The sequence below is a fragment of the Bufo bufo genome, chromosome 7, assembly GCF_905171765.1.
Source record: "Bufo bufo chromosome 7, aBufBuf1.1, whole genome shotgun sequence".
Classification (NCBI taxonomy): domain Eukaryota; kingdom Metazoa; phylum Chordata; class Amphibia; order Anura; family Bufonidae; genus Bufo; species Bufo bufo.
The window spans coordinates 132332051-132356412 of NC_053395.1; the positions used below are offsets into that span (position 1 = coordinate 132332051).

Below are 24362 nucleotides of genomic sequence, written 5' to 3' on the forward strand. Positions count from 1 at the left end.
CCTGAATACGGAGATACCAGATGTGTGACACTTTTTTGCAGCCTAGGTGGGCAAAGGGGCCCACATTCCAAAGAGCACCTTTCGGATTTCACCGACCATTTTTTACAGAATTTGATTTCAAACTCCTTACCACACATTTGGGCCCCTAGAATGCCAGGACAGTATAACTACCCCACAAGTGACCCCATTTTGGAAAGAAGACACCCCAAGGTATTCCGTGAGGGGCATGGCGAGTTCCTAGAATTTTTTATTTTTTGTCACAAGTTAGTGGAATATGAGACTTTGTAAGAAAAAAAAAAAAAATCATCATTTTCCGCTAACTTGTGACAAAAAATAAAAAGTTCTATGAACTCACTATGCCCATCAGCGAATACCTTAGGGTGTCTACTTTCCGAAATGGGGTCATTTGTGGGGTGTTTGTACTATTCTGGCCATTGTAGAACCTCAGGAAACATGACAGGTGCTCAGAAAGTCAGAGCTGCTTCAAAAAGCGGAAATTCACATTTTTGTACCATAGTTTGTAAACGCTATAACTTTTACCCAAACCATTTTTTTTTTACCCAAACATTTTTTTTTTATCAAAGACATGTAGAACAATAAATTTAGAGCAAAATTTATATATGGATGTCGTTTTTTTTGCAAAATTTTACAACTGAAAGTGAAAAATGTCATTTTTTTGCAAAGAAATCTTTAAATTTCGATTAATAACAAAAAAAGTAAAAATGTCAGCAGCAATGAAATACCACCAAATGAAAGCTCTATTAGTGAGAAGAAAAGGAGGTAAAATTCATTTGGGTGGTAAGTTGCATGACCGAGCAATAAACGGTGAAAGTAGTGTAGGTCAGAAGTGTAAAAAGTGGCCTGGTCTTTCAGGGTGTTTAAGCTATGGGGGCTGAGGTGGTTAAGTTCTGACACTGCCCATGTAGCAGGGAGATACGCCTCTGGGACAAATACTTATGAACTTAATATATGGACCATATATAAAGAGACAGTGCCATTCCATCAGAAAGGCTAACCTTGCTGAGCCCAATGAGAGACTTTGCAACTATTAAGAGACTATAAATATGTGTTTAAGCATCATGTTCAAGTGATGTATCCTCCTATGGAAAGAAATATGTAAAGATATGTATAGTAAAGTTATAGTGTTGTATTGCTGCGGAGAATTCATGTGCCTCTGCCTGCATTATTAAGGAAGCTAGCAGACTAGCTGCTATGATATCTCCCATACACTGTACACATGGGGAAGAGGAGCTGTTAAAGGGCCTTTCTAGAAGTACGTCAGTGATCATACAATAAAAACGCAGCACCAGAGTTATAAGGCTGCTTACCAGACAGGCTCGGACTGGCCTACAGGGGTACAGATAAATCCCCAGATGAGCCCCTGAGCAAGATGGGCCCCTAGTCTCCCACCCCCTGCACAAGTGGCACATAACAGAGTACACTTATAGCACTACATACATATATTCTATGTACAGCACCTCATCCAGCCTATGTTCATATAAAAAAAAAATTGATAGATTATTAAAGAAACTCCCCAGTTTCTTATTATAGACACTATCAGAGCTGAGATGACTTCTAGGTATAGAGGAAAGCTACCAGTGTCCTCTTTTCCCAAGGACCTACCTTCGCTGCAGGGACTCCCATAGTCAATCATCTGGTAGCATCTTGTTGCTGTGTGAGCAGGTAATATTTGAATGAATCCGTACGGTGGGCCCCTAAAATAAATTTTACTGGTATTGGGAGCCCTAGGCACCCCAGTCTGACACTGTTCCCAAATGTGGTTGTGCAGCAGGCACAACACTGGTAAAAGCTTGCCATACATCTCTACCAAAGCTGCACCCTCCTGGACCGGGAGTTCCATCCAGGTCCCGAAATATTCTTGTAGTAGACATGAAACAACAGGTTATGGGGTGCTAAGGTTTACAGATTTTATTTTAAAAAAGGGATAACTAAAACACATAAAAACATGTAAAAGCAAATGATAAAACAAAATGGGGATATAGTGCATTGAGTTTCGATGGAGGCCCCCCTTTTCATTAGGTACATAACTATACCTATACACATACTGTTAATATATCATATACTGATAATATACAAGTGACCCGCAAGTGACAGGGCAGTTTATCAAAATAACTATAGAAGCAAACTATCAGTGAACACATGCTAGTATGCTAGTAGTGAATGCAGCACCTGTATCTGTATAATGAATGTATCCAATAATCAATACTCAAGACACAAGAAAGGGGTGTCATGCCCTGCTCAGACAATGTGCGGAGGTCTGCCAGATTAGCAGCACGTGTCTAGCCTTTTATTTTGTTTTGGAGTCGAGCTAGATCCGCCTCCCTTCAGGTGCACTGGGTGGGGTCATTCGTTTCAGTTTAAATCACTCCCACTCCCAGTGTTCCCTGCGGGTTATAGCTTCTGTCTGGCTCTGTGTTTGAAAGGAAGGAATGATTGGCTGTTCCTGCTCAAAAGATAAGTTGGTTTTTGTTCTCTTGTGGTTTGCTGTCTAGGCTGTTAGAGAGACGCCTGCCCCTCCAGGTTCGGAGGGAGCAGGCTGCCTCTATTCCCCTTTCATCATCTTAGGGATTTTTAGGGTATTCTCAGCCCAGGCACGAGGACACGTTATTCCCACCTTAAGGGTCTGAACGTGGGCTTAGCAGTATAGGGAGAGCTGGCAGGGATTTATCAGGAGGTGACCTTGATCTCCAGCTTCTCGCCTAGAAACTTGTTTGTTTATTTATCTGTGTTTCTATATCCTGTCCGCCGTGACAAGGGGAGGATCAGGAAAAATCACTGAAAATAATTAACAAACACAGTAGATGCAAATATAATATATAGACTAAGCCTGATTGCCTTTAATTATTTATAATGACTCATTTTTTTCTAAGGGACAATCAGTGAAGGAGTTAAAATGGCCGTTGTCAGATTCCTGGACATGGAGTCCGTCCTCCTAATGACACTGCAGGAAAGTCTGCATGAGAAAGCAGAGCACAGAGCCTGATGTAAACTTAAGTCTCTGCCTGCATTAGCACTGTGAAGCTCTGTATTAGGCCTCATGCACACGACTGTATGTATTTTGCGGCCCGCAAAAAACTGATCCGCCAAAAATACGGATGATGTCCGTGTGAATTCCGTATTTTGCAGAACAGCTGGCCCCTAATAGAACAGTACTATACTTGTCCGTAATATTTTTTTGCGGAACGGAAATACGGACATACGGAAACGGAATGCATACGGAGTACCTTCCGTTTTTTTGCAGACCCATTGAAAAAAAAAAAGGAACGGACACGAAAAGAAAATATGTTCGTGAGCATGAGGTCTTATGTGCAGATCTGTAGGAATGAGGACCAGAGACATGCTGCTGTGGGGGAGAAGTGTCATTAGAAAACACTTCAGCTTGTGTGTTCGAGGTGAGGTGATTTCAACTCTCCTCTGAGGCAGACAGCTATCATCTGCACATAACCTAAAGCTTCACAGTGCCCATACAGGCAGAGAAGAAGGACCCTTATCACACAGGCGTCCTGCAGTGTCATTAGGAGGATGGATTCCATGTCCAGGAATCTGACATTGGCCATTTTAATTCTTCCACTAGACAAAATGAGCTATTATAAATAATTAAAGACGTTTAAGAGTTAAAAGTTTTAAAGTATTTTTTTTTTCTTTCCTCGAGAACCCCTTTAACCTGTTCCGGACGCCCTGATGTCCAAGTACCGGTGCTTAAGGACACAGGGCGTACCGGGACATCCTGTGTATTTCCGATCACAGCCGCTCGGCGGGCGGTGATCGTAACCCGGTGCCTGCTCAAATCATTGAGCAGGCACCTTGGGTCAATGCGCGGGGGGGGTCCCATCAATTCAGACCTGCGGTTTGCGGCATTTACCTGGTGCGGCGGCGGGAGGCGGTGCCATCGGGTACCCATGCGGCTGTAGGGGGGACCTGATGGCATGGAAGGCAGCGCGATGCCTTCCTGAGGCATCGGCACTGCCTTCCTGTGACGAGCCTGTGAGATCCAGCCCCCTGGATCTCACAGGCCGGAAGCTGTATGAGTAATACTCACTGTATTACTCATACAGCCAATGCATTCCAATACAGAAGTATTGGAATGCATTGTAAAGGATTAGACCCCCAAAGGTTGAAGTCCCAAAGTGGGACAAAAAATAAAGTGAAAAAAAAAGTTGCAAAATAAAGTTTTCCCCCCAAAAAATTACGTTTCAAATAAAAATAAACAAAAACGTAATTTTCTCCCAAATAAAGTAAAAAAAAATTGGTAAAAAATAGGGAAAAAAAATAAGTTGACATATTAGGTATCGCCGCGTCCATATCAACCGGCTCTATAAACATATCTATAAAAATACCACATGATCTAACCTGTCAGATGAATGTTGTAAATAACAAAAAATAAAAACTGTTCCAAAACAGCTATTTATTGTTACCTTGCCTCCCAAAAAGTGTAATATAGAGCAACCAAAAATCATATGTACCCTAAAATAGTACCAACAAAGCTGCCACCCTAGCCCGTAGTTTCTAAAATGGGGTCACTTTTTGGGAGTTTCTACTCTAGGAGTGCATCAGGGGGGCTTCAATTGGGACATGGTGTCAAAAAAACAGTCCAGCAAAATCTGCCTTCCAAAAACCGTATGGCATTCCTTTCCTTCTGCGCCCTGACGTGTGCCCGTACAGCGGTTTACGACCACATATGGGGTGTTTCTGTAAACTACAGAATCAGGGCCATAAATATTGAGTTTGGTTTGGCTGTTAACCCTTGCTTTGTAACTGGAAAAAAAATATTAAAATGGAAAATCTGCCAAAAAAGTGAAATTTTGAAATTGTATCTGTATTTTCCATTAATTCTTGTGGAACACCTAAAGGGTTAACAAAGTTTGTAAAATCAGTTTTGAATACCTTGAGGGGTGTAGGTTCTAGAATGGGGTCATTTTTGAGTGGTTTCTATTATGGAAGCCTCACAAAGTGACTTCAGATCTGTACTGGTCCAATGAAAAGTGGGTTTTTGAAAACTTCTAAAAAATTTCAAGATTTGCTTATAAACTTCTAAGCCTTGTAACATCCCCAAAAAATAAAATGTAATTTCCAAAATGATTCAAACATGAAGTAGACATATGGGGAATGTAAAGTAATAACTATTTTTGGAGGTATTACTATGTATTATAGAAGTAGAGAAATTGAAACTTGGAAATTTGCAATTTTTTTTACTCCATTTTACCAGTGTCATGAAGTACAATATGTGACGAAAAAACCATCTCAGAATGGCCTGGATAAGTCAAAGCGTTTTAAAGTTATCACCACATAAACTGACACTGGTCAGATTTGCAAAAAATGGCCTGGTCCTTAAGGTGAAATATGGCTGTGTCCTTAAGGAGTTAATGGGATGGGCTCAGGGACAATGAGCATAAAGGCATCCCAGGGGGCTGCAGGAGGAGTTAAAGTACCTGGTGTGGTTAAATGAAAATACAAACCTAGTGGTCAGTGTGATTTTGCATAGTGAAGACATGATAGTGAAATGATTAACAGTGGGTCTAAGCGCTGTGATAGAGTCGGGGATAGTCATCTGAGTCAGGAAAGAAGTGGATGACAGCGTAGCAAGTAAGAGTTTGGCTACACAGGAATTTTTGTCATGACAGTTGTTGCGTAACTAAAGATCACAGTTGAACTGCCACAGGATAAAATGGGGTCGCAGCATGACGTTTCCTGCAAAACCAGTGTTGGATTTTTTGCATTTCACATGTTGCAGTCACAGCAAATGTGTAAGTCACATTGCAGCCTTATTCATTCTAATGGCAGCCCTGCAACATTGCAGTACTTGGGCATGTGACAAGTGTTGTGCCCAAACTCGCCGTGTAGCTGTACCCTAAAGTTGAAGGGACTATTAGGAGAAGAGAAGAGATTGTCAACGGGAAGTGAACACAAAAGAAAGAGAATGCAGTGAAATCGGATTGGTGTGTGGGATATATTGAAGAGAAAAAGTTAGATTAGGGGGGAAAAAGAGAGGAATGCACATGCAAAGATAGACTAAAAAAGCAAAAAACAAAGAAAAATGCTTAAAGGGGGATTTATATTGATGCCCTGTCCTGTGGATAGTTAATCAATATCAGATCGGCGGGGGTCTGACACCTGGGACCTCCAACCAGTCAGCTGCTAGAAGAGATCAGTCACATGGTCTAGTTGCAGGTCAATTCAAGTCAATGTGGCTGAGCTGCAATACCAAGCACAGCCATAGCTTCCCAAAACAGCTGATCAGCAGGGGTGCTAGAACTTGGACCCCCGTCGATGTGATAGTGATGACCTATCCTGGGGATAGGTCATCAATATTGTTTCTCAGATAGCCCCTTTAAAAGGCAATTCCCCAAAAAACCAAGGGAGGATTGCTAAAAGGTCAATTCCATAAATGTTCAAAAATGGCGGATAGTGAAAAAGTAACATATTCCATGAAAACATGTTAAGAGGTTGCATATATATCACAGAGGGCATTGTGTTATTTTTATTCAAAGAGTTATATCCCAAGGAAAAGTATCATCTCACTAGCGCCACCTAGTGGAAGTCATAATCTGACTTATATAGCCAAGTCAAATAGCAATCCATAGACAGCTGTTTCACATTGCTTGCCCTTCATCAGTACAGAGTAAAGCCTCATTCACATGTCAGTGTATTGGTCAGTGATTTCTATCAGTGATTGTGAGCCAAAAACAGGATTGGAGCCTCCACAGATATAAGGTATAAGGGAGAGATCTGTACCAGGTCTGTGTTTAGAGCCAATCCTGGTTTCGGCTCACTATCACTGATGGATATCACTGACAAAAACAACTAAGGCTACTTTCACACTGGCATTTCTGCCGTTTCAGGGCTCTCACAAGCGGCCCAAAACGGATCAGTTCAGCCCCAATGCATTCTGAATGGATAAGAATCCGTTCAGAATGCATCAATTTGGCTGCGTTTGGTCTCCGTTGCGTTTTTTAGACGGTTACTAAAACTCTGCTTGCAGCATTTTGGTGACTGTCTGACTATGCAGAGCCAAACGGATCCGTCCTGACTTACAATGTAAGTCAATGGGGACAGATCCGTTTTTCACTGGCACAATATGGTGCAATTGAAAACAGATCCGTCCCCCATTGACTTTCAATGTAAGTCAAGACGATCCGTTTTGACTTAGACTTTCTTTTTAATGAATAATGCAAACGCATCCGTTATGAACGGATACAAGGATTTGCATTATCGGTGCGGATCCGTCTATGCAGATACAAGACGGATCCGCACAAAACGCGAGTGTGAAAGTAGCCTAACGTGTGAATGAGGCATAAGATGCTGGCTGGCTGGCTGGGCTTGATGCCTTAAAGGGCTTCTATCACCAGATTTGGTCCTATTTAGCTGACTGACAGTAGCGATGTGCTAGTGTCAGCAGTCCATAACAGTGTTCTTACTTATCATCTGTCTGCTGCCGTTCACCTTAAAAACGAACTTTTATAGATATGCTAATGAGCCTCTAGGTGCTATGTGGGCATCATTAGCACCTAGAGGGCTCCGTCCACTAACCATTTCAGCCGCCCATCGCGTCCCTCCAGCCCGCCCCGCTCCTGTTGATTGACGTGAAACTTCTCAGTATCTCGTACCAATTCCCGCGCCTGCGCCGTGCGCTTCTGTATTCTCCCGGTGCCGGCTTCCTCACTGCGCCTGCGCCAACTACGTTACAGTGAGGAAGCCGGCACCAGGAGCGCGGCATTCACTCACTGCGCCTGCACCGAATACAGAAGCGCACGGCGCAGGTGCAGGAATTGGTACGAGATACTGAGAAGTTTCACGTCAATCAACAGGAGCGGGGCGGGCTGGAGGGACGCGATGGGCGGCTGAAATGGTTAGTGGACGGAGCCCTCTAGGTGCTAATGGCGCCCACATAGCACCAAGAGGCTCATTAGCATATCTATAAAAGTACGTTTTTAAGGTGAACGGCAGCAGACAGATGATAAGTAAGAACACTGTTATGGACTGCTGACACTAGCACATCGCTAATGTCAGTCAGCTAAATAGGACCAAATCTGGTGATAGAAGCCCTTTAAATGTGGCTTAGGCCAGGTGCTGAATCTCCTTGAAGAGATGAGTTCTGTATAGAGACTTACTAAAAGTGCTCCATGGTATGGAGACTTACCGGCAAAGCTCCAGGTGAAAAGTAAAGTAGAAAATAGAATAAAAATACAATAACCTGGATTAAAAAGGAACCATACAACACAAATTACAGAAAGTATCAAACACATGATATATACGGGCACTGTAAACATACACTGAACAAACATATAAACGCAACACTTTCGGTTTTGCTCCCATTTTGCATGAGCTGAACTCAAAGATCTGAAACATTTTCTACATACCCAAAAGACCCATTACTCTCAAATATTGTTCCCAAATCTGTCTAAATCTGTGTTAGTGAGCACTTCTCCATCCCACCTCACAGATGTGGCATATCAAGGTGCTGATTAGACAGCATGAATATTGCACAGGTGTGCCTAAGACTGCCCACAATAAAAGACCACTCTGAAATGTGCAGTTTGATCACACAGCACAATGCCACATATGTCGCAACGTTTGAGTGAGCGTGCAATTGGCATGCTGACTGCAGGAATGGCTACCAGAGCTGTTGCCCGTGCAATGAATGTTGATTTCACTACCATAAGCCGTCTCGAAAGGTGTTTCAGAGAATTTGGCAGCACATCCAACGGCCTCACAACCACAGACCACGTGTAACCACATCAGCCCAGAACCGCCACATCCAGCATGTTCACCTCCTTGATCGTCTGAGACCAGCCATCCGAACAGCTGCAGCAACAATCGGTTTGCATAACCAAAGAATTTCTGCACAAACTGTCAGAAACCGTCTCAGGGAAGCTCATCTGCATGCTCGTCGTCCTAATCGGGGTCTGGCCCTGACTGCAGTTCGTTGTCGTAACTGACTTGAGTGGGCAACTGCTCACATTCGATGGCATCTGGCACATTGGAGAGGCGTTCTGTTCACGGATGAGTCCCGATTTTCACTGTTCAGGACAGATGTCAGACAGCGTGTGTGGCGATGTGTGGGTGAGCGGTTTGCTGACGTCAACGTTGTGGATCGAGTGGCCCATGGTGGCGGTGGGGTTATGGTATGGGCAGGCATATGTTATGGACAACGAACACAGGTGTATTTTATTGATGGCATTTTTAATGCACAGAGATACCGTGACGAGATCCTGAGGCCCATTGTTGTGCCATTCATCCACGACCATCACCTCATGTTGCAGCATGATAATGCATGGCCCCATATTGCAAGGATCTGTACACAATTCCTGGAAGCTGAAGACATCCCAGTTCTTGCATGGCTAGCATACTCACCGGACATGTCACCCATTGAGCATGTTTGGGATGCTCTGGATCGGCAGATACGACAACGTGTTCCAGTTCCTGCCAATATTCTGCAACTTCACACAACTATTGAAGAGTAGTGGACCAACATTCCACAGGCCACAATCAACAACCTGATCAAATCAAATACTGCCCCCCACCTGTGCAATATTCATGCTGTCTAATCAGCACCTTGATATGCCACACCTGTGATGTTGGATGGATTATCTCAGCAAAGGAGAAGTGCTCACTAACACAGATTTAGACAGATTTGTGAACAATATTTGAGAGTAATGGGTCTTTTGGGTATGTAGAAAATGTTTCAGATCTTTGAGTTCAGCTCATGCAAAATGGGAGCAAAACCGAAAGCGTTGCGTTTATATTTTTGTTCATTGTATGTTAGTTATTGATTTATTAAAAAAATTAAAGGACATTTACCCTTTAATTAATGTCTAACAAAAATTACCCAATATCTCTAAATAGGACCGACTCTGGAGAAAATCTCGTTCAAAGCATGAAAATGGCACCTGTTATGGGGTAGATCTCAACCGTAACTTCAATGCGAAGTGGTGTAGTAAGTATTATTGTTTCTAACACTTCACCATGAAATTCAGGATTTATTTTATGTATTACTAGCAGGATGACCCGGCTTTGCACGGGTATATTTTTACTATTTCATTTAATGTTTGTGTGTGAGGTTAAAAGATATCCACACTGTTTCCCCATAACAGTTACCTCAACATCACCCCTCCCCCTTAATAGTGACCTTCACAGCAGCCCACCCCGTTAACTTTGACCTCCAAAGCAGCCTGCCCCTTTAACAGTGACCTCCACAGTGCCCCACCCTGTTAACTGTGACCTTCACAGCCCCCAGTCCACATAACAGTGTTCTCCACAGCAGCCCATTTCCTTAACACTAGCCCTCCACAGTTGTCTGCCGCTCCACAGCAGCCCACCCCCTTAATTTTGACCTTCACAGAGGCCCCCTTCTAAACAATTGCATCCACAGCACCTCGCCCCCTTAACAGTGACCTACAAAGTACGGCACCCCCTTAACAGTGACCTCTGCAGTGGCCTGTCCCCTTAACACTAACTTCTAAAAAACCACGCCCCCTTAACTGTGCCCTCCAAAGTTCCCTGCCCTCTTTACACTGACCTCCACAGTGGCCCACCCCATTAACAGTCACCTTACAATGCCGCGCCCCCTTAAAAATAACCTCTACAGCACCTTGCCCCCTTAACAGTCACGCCACAATGCCCTGCCTCGTAACGGTAACCTTTACAGCACCCTGCCCCCTTAACATTGATCTCCACAGCAGCCCACCCCCTTAACTTTGACCTTCACAGAGGCCGCCTCCTAAACAATGACATCCACATCACCTCGCCTCCTTAACAGTGACCTACAAAGTACCCCGCCCCGTTAACAGTGACCTCTACCTACAGTGGTCCACACCCTTTAGAGTGACCCTCCACAGTGATCTTTTCCTTAACAGTGACCCCCACAGTGGCCCGCCCTCTTAACAGTGACTTCCACAGCATTCCATCCCCTTAACAGTGACCTCCACAGCGGGTGGCCCCCTTAACCTTCAGCTGCACAGGAGGGTCCTTCCCCTTTTAAAAGTAAACCTCCTACCGCCCTCTTAATATAAGACCTCCACAGCACCCAGTCCCCTTAATATAAGACTTCCACAGCACCCTGCCCCTTTAAAATGTGACAACGATAGCACCTTACCCCTTAACAGTGACTTCCACAGCACCACGTCCCCTTAACAATGACCTCAAACAGTAAGGAAAAAGGCTGTTGTTATGGATAATAAGGGTCATGTGACTTTGTGAATGGCAGTTAGAATGTGAATAAAGCTGCGATCTCCTATTGGCTAATACATTTTTTGGGAATATCTCAGGAACAGTTTGCCCTAGAGAGGTGTCTTCCTGGACACCTGATGTGCCTATGTGCCAAGTTTGGTGCAGATCAGTCCTGTCGTTTGGCTGCACATGAAGAACAGGCAAACAGACAGACAGAAATTCATTTTTATATATATATAAGAGACTAGCAGAAGGATCCGGCTTCGCACGGGTATATTTAATCTATTTCATTTTATGTTTCCGTGTGTCGGAAAAAGATATCGACAGTTTCCTCCATAACAGCGAAATCTACAGTACTCACCCCTTTAACATTGACCTCCACAGTGGCCGCCCCTTTAAAATTGACCTCCACAGTGCCCGCCTTTTTAACAGTGACTTTCACAGTGACTGCCCCTTTAACAGTGACTTTAACAGTGACTGCCCCTTTAACAGTGACTTTCACAGTGACCGCCCCTTTAACAGTGACTTTCACAATGACTGCCCCTTTTACAGTGACTTTCACAGTGACTGCCCCTTTAACAGTAACCGCCCGGAAGAAGGACCCGGCTTCGCACTTGTATATTTCATTTTATGTTTCCGTGTGTCGTAAAAAGATATCAACAGATTCCCCTATAATAGTGACCTCTACAGTACCCCCCCCCCTTTAACAATGACCTACACAGTGCCCGCCCCTTTAACATTGACCTCTACAGTGGCCGCCCCTTTAACATTGACCTCCACAGTTCCCGCCCCTTTAACAATGACCTTCACAGTGCCCGCCCCTTTAACAGTGACCTCTACAGTACCCGCCCCTTTAACATTGTCCTCTACAGTGGTCGCCCCTTTAACATTGACCTCCACAGTGCCCGCCCCTTTAACAATGACCTTCACAGTGCCTGCCCCTTTAACAGTGCCTGCCCCTTTAACAGTGACCTCTACAGTGCCCGCCCCTTTAACAGTGACCGCCCCTTTAGCATTGACCACCCCTTTAACAGTGACCTTCATAGCGGCCGTCCCTTTAACAGTGATCTTCACAGTGCCCGTACCTTTAACAGAGACCTCCACAGTGCCCGCCCCTTTAAAAGTGACTTTCACAGTGACCGCCCCTTTAAGAGTGGCCACCCCTTTAACAGTGACTTTCACAGTGGCCGCCCCTTTAACAGTGACTTTCACAGTGACCGCCCCTTTAACAGTGACTTTCACAGTGACCTCCCCTTTAACAGTGACTTTCACAGTGACCTCCCCTTTTAACAGTGACTTTCACAGTGACCGCCCCTTTACAAGTGACTTTCACAGTGACCGCCCCTTTAACAGTGACTTTTACAGTGACCACTCCTTTAACAGGGACCTTCATAGCGCCCGCCCCTTTAATAACAGTGACCTCCACAGTGCCCGCCCCTTTAGGCAGCTCCAAGTATTTATAATGCCCCATGTAGTAGCCCTAATATTTATAAAGCCTCTGCTGCAATGCTCCTGTAGTTATTATGAACCTTGTAATGCCCCCTGTAGTGTCATTATTTATAATGCACCCACTGTAGTAACATAGTAACATAGTACACAAGGCCGAAAAAAGACATTTGTCCATCCAGTTCAGCCTGTCATCCTGCAAGTTGATCCAGAGGAAGGCAAAAAAAAAACTGTGAGGTAGAAGCCAATTTTTCTCACTTTAGAGGAATAAAAAATTGCCGACTCCAATCAGGCAATCAGAATATCTCCCTAGATCAACGACCCCTCTCTAGTAGCTATAGCCTGTAATATTATTACACTCCAGAAATACATCCAGGCCCCTTTTGAATTCCTTTATTGTACTCACCATCACCACCTCCTCAGGCAGAGAGTTCCATAGTCTCACTGCTCTTACCGTAAAGAATCCTTCTATGTTTGTGTACAAACCTTCTTTCCTCCAAACGCAGAGGATGTCCCCTCATCAGTCACAGTCCTGGGGATAAATAGATGATGGGATAGATCTCTATACTGACCCCTGATATATTTATACATATTAATTAGATCTCCCCTCAGTCGTCTTTTTTCTAACGTGAATAACCCTAATTTTGATAATCTTTCAGGGTACTGTAGTTGCCCCATTCCAGTTATTACTTTAGTTGCCCTCCTCTGGACCCTCTCCAGCTCTGCTATGTCTGCCTTGTTCACTGGAGCCCACAACTGTACACAGTACTTCATGTGTGGTCTGACTAATGATTTGTAAAGTAGTAGGAATATGTTCTCATCACGGGCATCTATGCCCCTTTTGATGCAACCCATTATCTTATTGGCCTTGGCAGCAGCTGCCTGACACTGTTTTTTGCAGCTTAGTTTGCTGTTTATTAAAATTCCTAGATCCTTTTCCATGTCAGTGTTATCGAGTGTTTTACCATTTAGTATGTACGGGTGACTTGCATTATTCCTTCCCATGTGCATAACTTTACATTTGTCAGTGTTAAACCTCATCTGCCACTTATCTGCCCAAGCCTCCAATCTATCCAGATCCCTCTGTAGCAGTATACTGTCCTCTTTAGTGTTAATTACTTTACACAGTTTAGTGTCATCTACGAAAATTGATATTTTACTGTGCAAGCCTTCTACAAGATCATTAATAAATATATTGAAGAGAATAGGGCCCAATACTGACCCCTGAGGTACTCCACTAGTGACAGTGACCCAATCTGAGTGTGTACCGTTAATAACCACCCTCTGTTTTCTATCATTGAGCCAGTTACCCACTTACAGATGTTTTCTCCCAGTCCGAGCATTCTCATTTTATATACTAACCTTTTATGTGGTACAGTGTCAAATGCTTTGGAGAAGTCCAGATATACGACATCCATTGATTCGCCGATGTCAAGTCTAGAACTTACCTCCTCATAGAAACTGATTAAATTAGTTTGGCATGACCGATCCCTCACGAAGCCATGCTGATATGGCGTTATTTGCTTTTTTCCGTTAAGATGCTCTAAGATAGCATCTCTCAACCTTCAAACAGTTTACCCACAACAGATGTTAAACTTATCGGCCTATAGTTTCCAGGCTCTGTTTTGAATATTGGCACCACATTTGCCATGGGCCAATCCCGTGGGACATTCCCTGGGAATCTGCAAATATCAGAAATAAGGGTCTGGCTATGACATTACTTAATTCCCTTAGGATACGGGGGTGTATGCCATCCGGTCCTGGCCATTTGTCTATTTTAATCTTTTTAAGTCGCTGTTGTACTTCTTCCTGGGTCAGACAGCACACTTTTAATGGGGAATTTATTTCAACATTCAGCATTTCATCTGACAGTTTATTTTCCTCAGTGAATACATTGGAGAAAAAAATATTTAACAGCTTTGCTTTCTCCTCGTCGCTCTCTGCGACTCCCCCCTCATTACTCTTTAAAGGGCCGACACCTTCAGATTTATACTTTTTAACATTTATATAATTGAAGAACATTTTAGGGTTAGTTTTACTCTCTTTGGCAATTAATCTCTCGGTCTCTAGTTTGGCTGCTTTTATTTGTTTTCTACATGTTCTATTTTTTTCCTTATAGTTTTTCAGTGCTTCCGTGCTGCCCTCCTGTTTTAGTGATTTTATATGCTTTCTTTTTGTCATTTATTGCTTTCTTTACAGTTCTATTTATCCACATTGGTTTCTTTTTGTTCCTTAACCTTTTATTCCCATACGGTATGTACCTCTCACAATGAGCTTTTAGGATGCTTTTAAAGATATCCCATTTTGTGGCTGTATTTTTATTTTTGAGGACTTTGTCCCAGTTAGTTAGGCCTATGGCCTCTCTTAGTTGGCTAAATTTAGCTTTTTTGAAGTTTGGTATTTTTGTTCCTCCCTGTAGAAACGCTCTTTTGAATGATAATTGGAAGGTTATTACTTTATGGTCACTATTTTCCAGGTGTCCCCCGACCTGCACGTCTGTTGTTCTGTCAGGTCTATTGGTTAATACTAAGTCCAGTGTGACCGTCCCTCTAGTCGGGTCCTGAACCAGTTGGGAGAGGTAATTGTCTTTGGTTATTGCCAGGAACCTGTTTCCTTTATGAGATATACAAGTTTCAGTTTCCCAGTCTATAACTGGGTAGTTGAAGTCCCCCATAATAACCACCTCAGTACTCTGGCTTGTATTATAATGCCACCCCTATATTATAATTTCCCCTTGTGGTGGTATTATATACAATGTTCTCCCCCCTGTAGTACCCCTTGTGAGAAGGCACAAGGTGCCATAATAGATGATAGATACGTGTCACCGAGGTGCCTGGCCTCAGTGAAATGAATCGGTAATGCTTTGTCAGTAACCCTAGGTTACTGACAGTTGCTAGAGGTAGTTTAGCTGCTAGCTGCAGCTGATCCGGTGTCACGACCGCTACCCCAGCAGCAGTCGTGTCGCACCAGACGGAGGGGAAGGGGGACCCTTATCTACGGATGGGAATAGTATGGCCACCCCTGACTAACCCTAAGCTGGCACCTGTCTGCCCTGATACCCTAGACGGGGTGTGAACCCGTGCGGCGAGCAGGATGCCTAAACCCTCAGTCACCTTAAAGCCTAGAGTGGGGAAAGGCCGATGGGAGCACTAGTCACCATCACTCATGTCTAGGAGAACAGCAGGGGAAGACAGCAACAAACAAACTATATCAAAGATAGACTTATCCAGTCACGAGCAGAGAAGGCGATCCCAATCACGACAGTCCACGCCGGACAAGAGCTCCACCGCAACACCATCAAACGATCTCCTTCAAAGGTCAGAATAGAACTGGAAGTAAGGACTATATCTGGCAATGACTGCAAGTGAAAGTGAAACTAATATAGTAGCTGGGTGTCACAGCCAGACAGCTGAGAAGCGCTCACAGGAGCTTCTCAGATCCTCCTCCTTGAATTTCTTTGTTTTGGTTTAGTTTCTCATCTCGTTAGTCTATCTCAGCTGTCATGCAGTCAGACTGATCGCTACCCTTTAAGTTCCTCCCCATAATGCAGTAGTGTGCGGCTGATACAACTTTCTGGAGTGTGTGTGCATGCTGTTCCCAGTTCCTAGTTCCCAGTCCTCAGTCGTCAGTCATCAGTCGTCTGCAGATAAGTGCTGTTTATGTATTTATGTTTTTGTCTTTTCTGGATCCAGGTGACCCTGACTCCCTCCGTGTCAGTGTAGGGAGCCGGTGGTCGTGTCCCTTCACTATTGTAGGGTCTTCAGGTAATAGATAGCCGAGGAACATGGATATGCGGCCATCCACCTTTGGGGTGTTCGCATAGGCTGAGCAGTGAGGGAGAGCGGCAGCTCTATTGCAGGGGTCCCCCTTTGTTCCTTAGTTGTGGATCCAGAGAGACATTGTTTATATGGTATTGTCTTGTTTCCTGTACACCATCCGTGACATTATCAGCCGCCAAAACCATCTCAAGCATGGATCCGGTTTCACTTTTGGCTGAACGCCTCCAGGGTCTTTCATTGGAGGTAGCTGATCTCCGTAGGATTTTTTCTCAGTTTCAAGTGACCGGTTCAGCTTGCGTTCATGGAGTTTGTGCTGAGCCCAAGGTCTCACTCCCGGATACGTTCTCTGGGGGTAGTGAGAATTTTGTGCGTTTTAAAGAGGCTTGCAAACTCCATTTTCGCCTTCTTCCCTATTCTTCTGGTGATGAAGAACGGAGGGTGGGGATCATTGTATCGCTGCTCAGGGGTAACGCTCAGTCTTGGGCCTTTTCGCTACCGGAGGGGGCACGGCCCCTCCGCTCAGTGGATGAATTCTTTTTAGCCCTGGGTCAGATATATGATGATCCGGATCGTATTGCTCTGGCTGAGTCTAGACTACGTCTGTTATGCCAGGGTAAACAATCCACAGAGATATACTGCTCCGAATTTCGGAGATGGGCAGCTGATACTGGTTGGAATGATGCTGCACTCCGAAGTCAATTTTGCCATGGTCTTTCAGAGGGATTGAAAGATGCATTTTCTTTTCATGAGAGGCCTATCTCCTTGGACTCTGCTATGTCTCAGGCCGTTCGTATTGACAGGCGTCTTAGAGAGAGACGAGAGATCTCTCCTTCCTGTCCTACTCAGTCTCGGAACAGTGCAGCGGTCTCATTCTGTGCGCAGGAGTCTCAGTCGCTGTCAGCCCCTTCTGAGCAGGAGCCCATGCAGCTGGGGTTGATTGCCTCTGACAATAGAAGATTCAGCCCGCATGGGAGGGTTTGTTTTTGTTGTGGAGGTATAAATCATTTGGCAAATGTTTGTCCCTCTAGGAGATTCAGGCAGTTTTCTGGGAGTAATAAAGAGACAAAAAGGAAAAAATCTTTTAAAAATGTTCCGTCTGTTACTATTGGCAGGGTTGAGGCGGAAATTGAAGGTTTTCCGTTTGCTTGTAGTTCCCGTTTTGTCCTGCCTGCTAGGGTGGCGCTAGAGAGCAAGAGCATTTTTTGTGAGATTTTTGTGGATAGTGGAGCAGCTGTCAACCTCATTGATAATCAATTTGCAATAACTCATGGTTTCCAGGTATGCACTTTGGGAAGGGATATTCCTGTTTTTGCTATTGATTCAGCTCCACTTTCTCAGAAATCATTAAAGGGCATAGTTCACAATATCCGTTTAATTGTGAGTGATGCTCATGTTGAGGATGTGTCATGTTTCGTCCTTAGCGGTTTGCCTACTCCTCTAGTGTTGGGGCTACCCTGGCTCACTAAACATAACCCCACCATTGATTGGCAAGCGAGGCAAATAAATGGTTGGAGTAACTTTTGCAGAGAGAATTGCCTCATAACATCTGTTTCTGAGGTTTCTACTAAGACTGTACCACCTTTCCTCTCTGAATTTTTGGATGTCTTCTCTGAGAGTGGAGTTCAGGGTTTGCCTCCGCACAGGGAGTATGATTGCCCTATTAATCTCATCCCAGGCGCCAAGCTGCCTAAATCTCGTTTATACAATCTCTCCCAACCTGAGAGGGTCGCTATGCGGGCTTATATCTCTGAGAGTTTGAGAAAAGGACACATACGACCCTCGAAGTCACCTGTTGCCGCTGGTTTTTTCTTTGTTAAGAAAAAAGATGATTCTTTAAGACCTTGTCTGGATTTCAGGGAGCTGAACAGTATCACTATTCGTGATCCTTATCCGCTTCCTCTGATCCCGGACCTGTTTAACCAGGTTGTTGGGGCTAAAGTCTTTTCCAAATTAGACCTAAGAGGGGCATACAACCTGGTTAGGGTCAGAGAAGGAGACGAATGGAAGATGGCTTTCAATACCCCTGAGGGCCATTTTGAGAATTTGGTTATGCCTTTTGGTTTGATGAATGCCCCAGCTGTTTTTCAGCATTTCGTCAACAGCATTTTTTATCATTTAATGGGAAAATTTGTATTAGTGTATTTGGATGACATTTTGATTTTTTCTCCTGATTTCAAGACTCATAAGGAACACTTACGTCAGGTCTTGCTCATTCTGCGGGAGAATAAATTATATGCGAAACTGGAAAAATGTGTGTTTGCGGTTCCAGAAATCCAATTTCTGGGGTTTCTTGTCTCCGCTTCTGGTTTTCGCATGGACCCCGAGAAGGTCCGCCCTGTGCTTGAGTGGGAGCTTCCTGAGAACCAGAAGGTGCTGATGCGTTTTTTGGGCTTTGCCAATTATTACAGGAAATTTATTTTGAATTATTCCTCTGTTGTTAAACCACTCACTGATATGACCAGAAAGGGGGTAGATTTTTCTTCCTGGTCGGTAGAGGCGCGTAAGGCCTTTTCTAATATCAAGGAGAGTTTTGCTTCCGCTCCCATCCTAGTACAACCTGATATTTCGTTACCCTTCATAGTTGAGGTTGATGCTTCTGAGGTAGGGGTGGGTGCGGTCTTGTCTCAGGGTTCCTCTCCTGCCAAATGGCAACCGTGTGCCTTTTTCTCAAAGAAACTCTCCTCCGCAGAGAGAAATTATGATGTGGGAGATAGGGAATTGTTGGCCATCAAGTTGGCTTTTGAGGAATGGCGCCATTGGCTAGAGGGAGCCAGACACCCTATTACCGTGTTTACTGACCATAAAAATCTGGCCTATTTGGAGTCAGCCAAGCGCCTGAACCCGAGACAGGCCAGATGGTCTTTGTTCTTTTCAAGGTTTAATTTTGTTGTTACGTTCCGCCCTGGGGTTAAGAATGTGAAGGCAGATGCCCTGTCACGTTGTTTTCCAGGAGATGGGAATTTTGAAGACCCGGGTCCCATTTTGGCTGAAGGTGTGGTGGTCTCTGCTCTTTTTCCTGAATTGGAGGCAGAGGTGCAGGCAGCCCAGTCAGAAGCTCCTGATCTTTGTCCTCCTGGGAGGTTGTTTGTGCCTCTCGCTTTGAGACACAAGATTTTTAAAGAACACCACGACACGGTCCTTGCTGGGCACCCGGGGGCAAGAGCCACACTGGATCTCATCGCTCGGAGATTCTGGTGGCCTGCGCTTCGTAAGTCGGTTGAGGGTTTTGTGGCAGCTTGCGAGACTTGCGCTCGTGCCAAGGTCCCTCATTCACGGCCATCAGGTCCTCTCCTTCCTTTGCCCATTCCTTCCCGTCCTTGGACACATCTGTCCATGGACTTCATAACGGACTTGCCTCGTTCCTCGGGGAAGTCTGTGATTCTGGTGGTGGTGGACCGTTTTAGCAAAATGGTGCATTTTATCCCTTTCCCTGGTTTGCCCAATGCTAAGACGCTGGCGCAGGCATTTATTGACCACATTGTCAAATTGCATGGGATTCCTTCAGACATAGTCTCTGATAGGGGCACGCAGTTTGTTTCCAGATTCTGGAAGGCTTTCTGTTCTCGCTTGGGGGTTCGGTTGTCATTCTCTTCTGCTTTCCATCCGCAGTCGAATGGCCAGACAGAGCGCGTCAATCAGAATCTGGAGACATATCTGCGCTGTTTTGTGGCGGAGAATCAGGAGGATTGGTGTTCTTTTTTGTCCCTTGCTGAGTTTGCTTTAAATAACCGTCGTCAGGAGTCCTCTGATAAGTCACCATTTTTTGGTGCATATGGGTTCCATCCGCAGTTTGGGACTTTCTCGGGAGAGGGCTCTTCTGGTTTGCCTGATGAGGACAGATTCTCCTCGTCTTTGTCATCTATTTGGCAAAAGATTCAGGATAATCTAAAGAGCATGAGTGAGAGATATAAGCGTGTGGCGGATAAGAGACGTGTGCCTGGTCCGGACCTGAATGTTGGTGATCTGGTGTGGTTGTCTACCAAAAATATCAAATTGAAGGTTCCCTCCTGGAAGTTGGGTCCTAGGTTTATTGGGCCTTACAAGATCCTGTCTGTCATCAATCCTGTTGCCTACCGTCTTGATCTTCCTCAGACTTGGAAGATCCATAATGTTTTTCATAAGTCCTTATTGAAACCTTATGTTCAACCTATTGTACCCTCGCCTTTGCCTCCTCCTCCGATTATGGTTGATGGAAATCTTGAATTTCAGGTCTCTAGGAGAGGGCTCTTCTGGTTTGCCTGATGAGGACAGATTCTCCTCGTCTTTGTCATCTATTTGGCAAAAGATTCAGGATAATCTAAAGAGCATGAGTGAGAGATATAAGCGTGTGGCGGATAAGAGACGTGTGCCTGGTCCGGACCTGAATGTTGGTGATCTGGTGTGGTTGTCTACCAAGAATATCAAATTGAAGGTTCCCTCCTGGAAGTTGGGTCCTAGGTTTATTGGGCCTTACAAGATCCTGTCTGTCATCAATCCTGTTGCCTACCGTCTTGATCTTCCTCAGACTTGGAAGATCCATAATGTTTTTCATAAGTCCTTATTGAAACCTTATGTTCAACCTATTGTACCCTCGCCTTTGCCTCCTCCTCCGATTATGGTTGATGGAAATCTTGAATTTCAGGTCTCTAGGATTGTGGATTCTCGTCTTGTCCGCGGTTCCCTCCAGTACCTCGTTCATTGGGAGGGTTATGGTCCTGAGGAGAGGATGTGGGTCCCAGTGACGGACATTAAGGCCTCTCGTCTCATCAGGGCTTTCCATAGGTCCCATCCTGAGAAGGTGGGCCCTGAGTGTCCGGAGTCCACTCCTAGAGGGAGGGGTACTGTCACAGCCAGACAGCTGAGAAGCGTTTACAGGAGCTTCTCAGATCCTCCTCCTTGAATTTCTTTGTTTTGGTTTAGTTTCTCATCTCGTTAGTCTATCTCAGCTGTCATGCAGTCAGACTGATCGCTACCCTTTAAGTTCCTCCCCATAATGCAGTAGTGTGCGGCTGATACAACTTCCTGGAGTGTGTGTGCATGCTGTTCCCAGTTCCCAGTTCCCAGTCCTCAGTCCTCAGTCGTCTGCAGATAAGTGCTGTTTATGTATTTATGTTTTTGTCTTTTCTGGATCCAGGTGACCCTGACTCCCTCCGTGTCAGTGTAGGGAGCCGGTGGTCGTGTCCCTTCACTATTGTAGGGTCTTCAGGTAATAGATAGCCGAGGAACGTGGATATGCGGCCATCCACCTTTGGGGTGTTCGCATAGGCTGAGCAGTGAGGGAGAGCGGCAGCTCTATTGCAGGGGTCCCCCTTTGTTCCTTAGTTGTGGATCCAGAGAGACATTGTTTATATGGTATTGTCTTGTTTCCTGTACACCATCCGTGACACTGGGAGTGGCAGACAGGACTCACCTGAGAAGGATGCCTACAAACTCCCAGTCAGGACAAAAAGGTTCACAAGGCAAAACCCAGATGACATACCCTGAACCACGGAGCAAACTCACAAGCTATCGCGAGTAGCAAGTCGCTGCGACCTTCTCCTCCCAGACCTGTCTGGATCAGTCACAGTCGTGACAGTACCCCCCTTTCTACGAGGGGCCCCTGGACCCTCAAGACCAGGCCTCTCCGGATGGGAGCTATGAAAAGTCCGAATGAGTCTGTCCGCTTTTATCTCTGATGCTGGAACCCACATTCTCTCTTCGGAACCATAACCTTTCCAGTGCACCAGGTACTGAAGAGAGCGGCGAACATATCGTGAATCAACAATCTTTTCTACCTGAAACTCAAGACTGCCATCAACAACCACCGGTGGAGGCGGTAGTGGCAATGGTTCAGGAGGTTCTACATATCTCTTAAGCAGAGATCTGTGGAAGACATTATGGATCCTTAGAGTCTGAGGTAGCTCCAGACGAAAAGCCACCGGGTTAATGATCTTAATTACCCTATAAGGACCAATAAATCTTGGACCTAATTTCCACGAGGGAACCTTCAACTTGATATTTCTGGTAGACAACCACACCAAGTCATTCACCCCAAGGTCCGGACCTTCAGAGCGCTTCCTATCAGCCGCACGTTTGTATCTACCACCAATTCTCTTCAAACTTTCTTGCACACTCTGCCACACTGAAGAAAGTGAAGACGCAAATCGTTCCTCCTCGGGAATCCCAGACGGCCCCCCCTCACTAAACGTACAAAACTGAGGATGGAAACCATACGCACCAAAAAATGGTGACTTATCGGTGGATTCCTGACGACGATTATTAATGGCAAACTCGGCTAACGGTAAATAAGATGACCATTCCTCCTGATTTTCGGAAACAAAGCATCTCAAATATGTCTCTAGGTTTTGATTGGTACGTTCAGTCTGACCGTTGGACTGTGGATGGAAAGATGAAGAAAACGACAGATGAACCCCTAAACGAGAACAAAAAGCTTTCCAAAATTTAGAAACGAATTGGGTACCACGATCCGAAACAATATCGGAAGGGACCCCGTGAAGCTTCACGATGTGGTCAATAAAAACCTGAGCCAGTGTGTTAGCATTAGGCAATGCGGCAAGAGCAATAAAGTGCACCATTTTACTGAATCTGTCAACAACTACAAGAATAACAGTCTTCCCCGCTGATACTGGTAGATCCGTAATGAAATCCATTGACAGGTGCGTCCAAGGCCTGTTGGGGATGGCCAGAGGTAAAAGACGCCCTGCCGGACGAGTATGATCTACCTTAGAACGAGCACAGGTAGCACATGCAGACACAAAATTCAACACCTCCTGGCGCCATTTAGGCCACCAGAACCGACGAGACACTAACTCGGAGGTTGCCCTACTACCTGGGTGTCCTGCCAGTGTGGAGTTATGGTGTTCTTTTAGTATCTCCAGTCGTAAATTTTCTGGCACAAACAGTTTACCCGAGGGGCAGGAGGCCGGGGCGTCCCCCTGAGCTTCCAACACCCTCCCCTCCAAACCTGAGTGTAATGCAGAGACCACCACCCCTTTTGCAAAATGGGCTCAGGTACCTCAACATCACCCCCTCCAGGAAAACTTCGAGACAATGCCTCCGCCTTAGTATTTTTTGCCCCCGGGCGATAGGTTATTACAAAATTAAACCTAGAAAAAAATAACGACCACCGAGCCTGTCTAGGGGTGAGACGTTTAGCAGACTCCAGATATAATAAGTTTTTGTGATCAGTAATCACCGTGACGGGATGAACCGCCCCCTCCAAAAAATGACGCCACTCCTCAAAAGCCAACTTAATAGCCAAAAGTTCCCTGTTGCTAATATCATAGTTCCTTTCTGCAGTAGACAATTTCTTCGAAAAGAAAGCACACGGACGCCATTCACCAGGGGACGGGCCCTGAGATAGTACCGCTCCCACCCCCACCTCTGATGCGTCAACCTCTACAATAAAAGGAAGCGAGACATCTGGCTGTACGAGAATAGGGGCCGAGGTGAATCTCTCCTTCAGAGATGCAAAGGCAGTTTTGGCTGCATGTGACCATTTGGAAAAATCGGATCCCTTTCGGGTCATGTCCGTCAGTGGTTTGACCACCAAGGAATAGTTCTTTATAAACTTTCTATAAAAATTGGCAAACCCCAGGAAGCGTTGCAATGCCTTCAGGTTCTCAGGCAGATCCCAGTCTATAATCGCCCAGACTTTCTCTGGATCCATGCGGAAACCTGAATCTGACAACACATACCCCAGAAATGGCAGTTCTTTTACGGCGAACACACATTTTTCTAACTTAGCAAACAATTTGTTGGCCCTTAATATCTGCAGCACTTGTCTCACATGGATCTTATGTGTATCCAGATCCGGGGAATAGACCAGGATGTCATCAAGATATATCACAACAAATCTCCCGATAAGGTGACTAAAAATATCGTTGACAAAATGTTGGAATACCGCAGGCGCATTAGTAAGACCAAATGGCATGACCAGATTTTCATAATGCCCATCCGGAGTATTAAAAG

The 24362-nt window shown here is 45.0% G+C and overlaps 1 protein-coding gene across 1 annotated transcript in view; it reads left to right on the top strand.

Annotated features, from left to right (window-relative positions):
* Nucleotides 1–24362, top strand: part of CPO (carboxypeptidase O) — a 268545-nt gene that overhangs the window by 103315 nt on the left and 140868 nt on the right. Inside the window, exon 9 of the mRNA XM_040441046.1 lies at nt 9865–9955. Within this exon, the coding sequence (XP_040296980.1) occupies nt 9865–9955 (91 nt within the window). The remainder of the gene's footprint in view (nt 1–9864; nt 9956–24362) is intronic.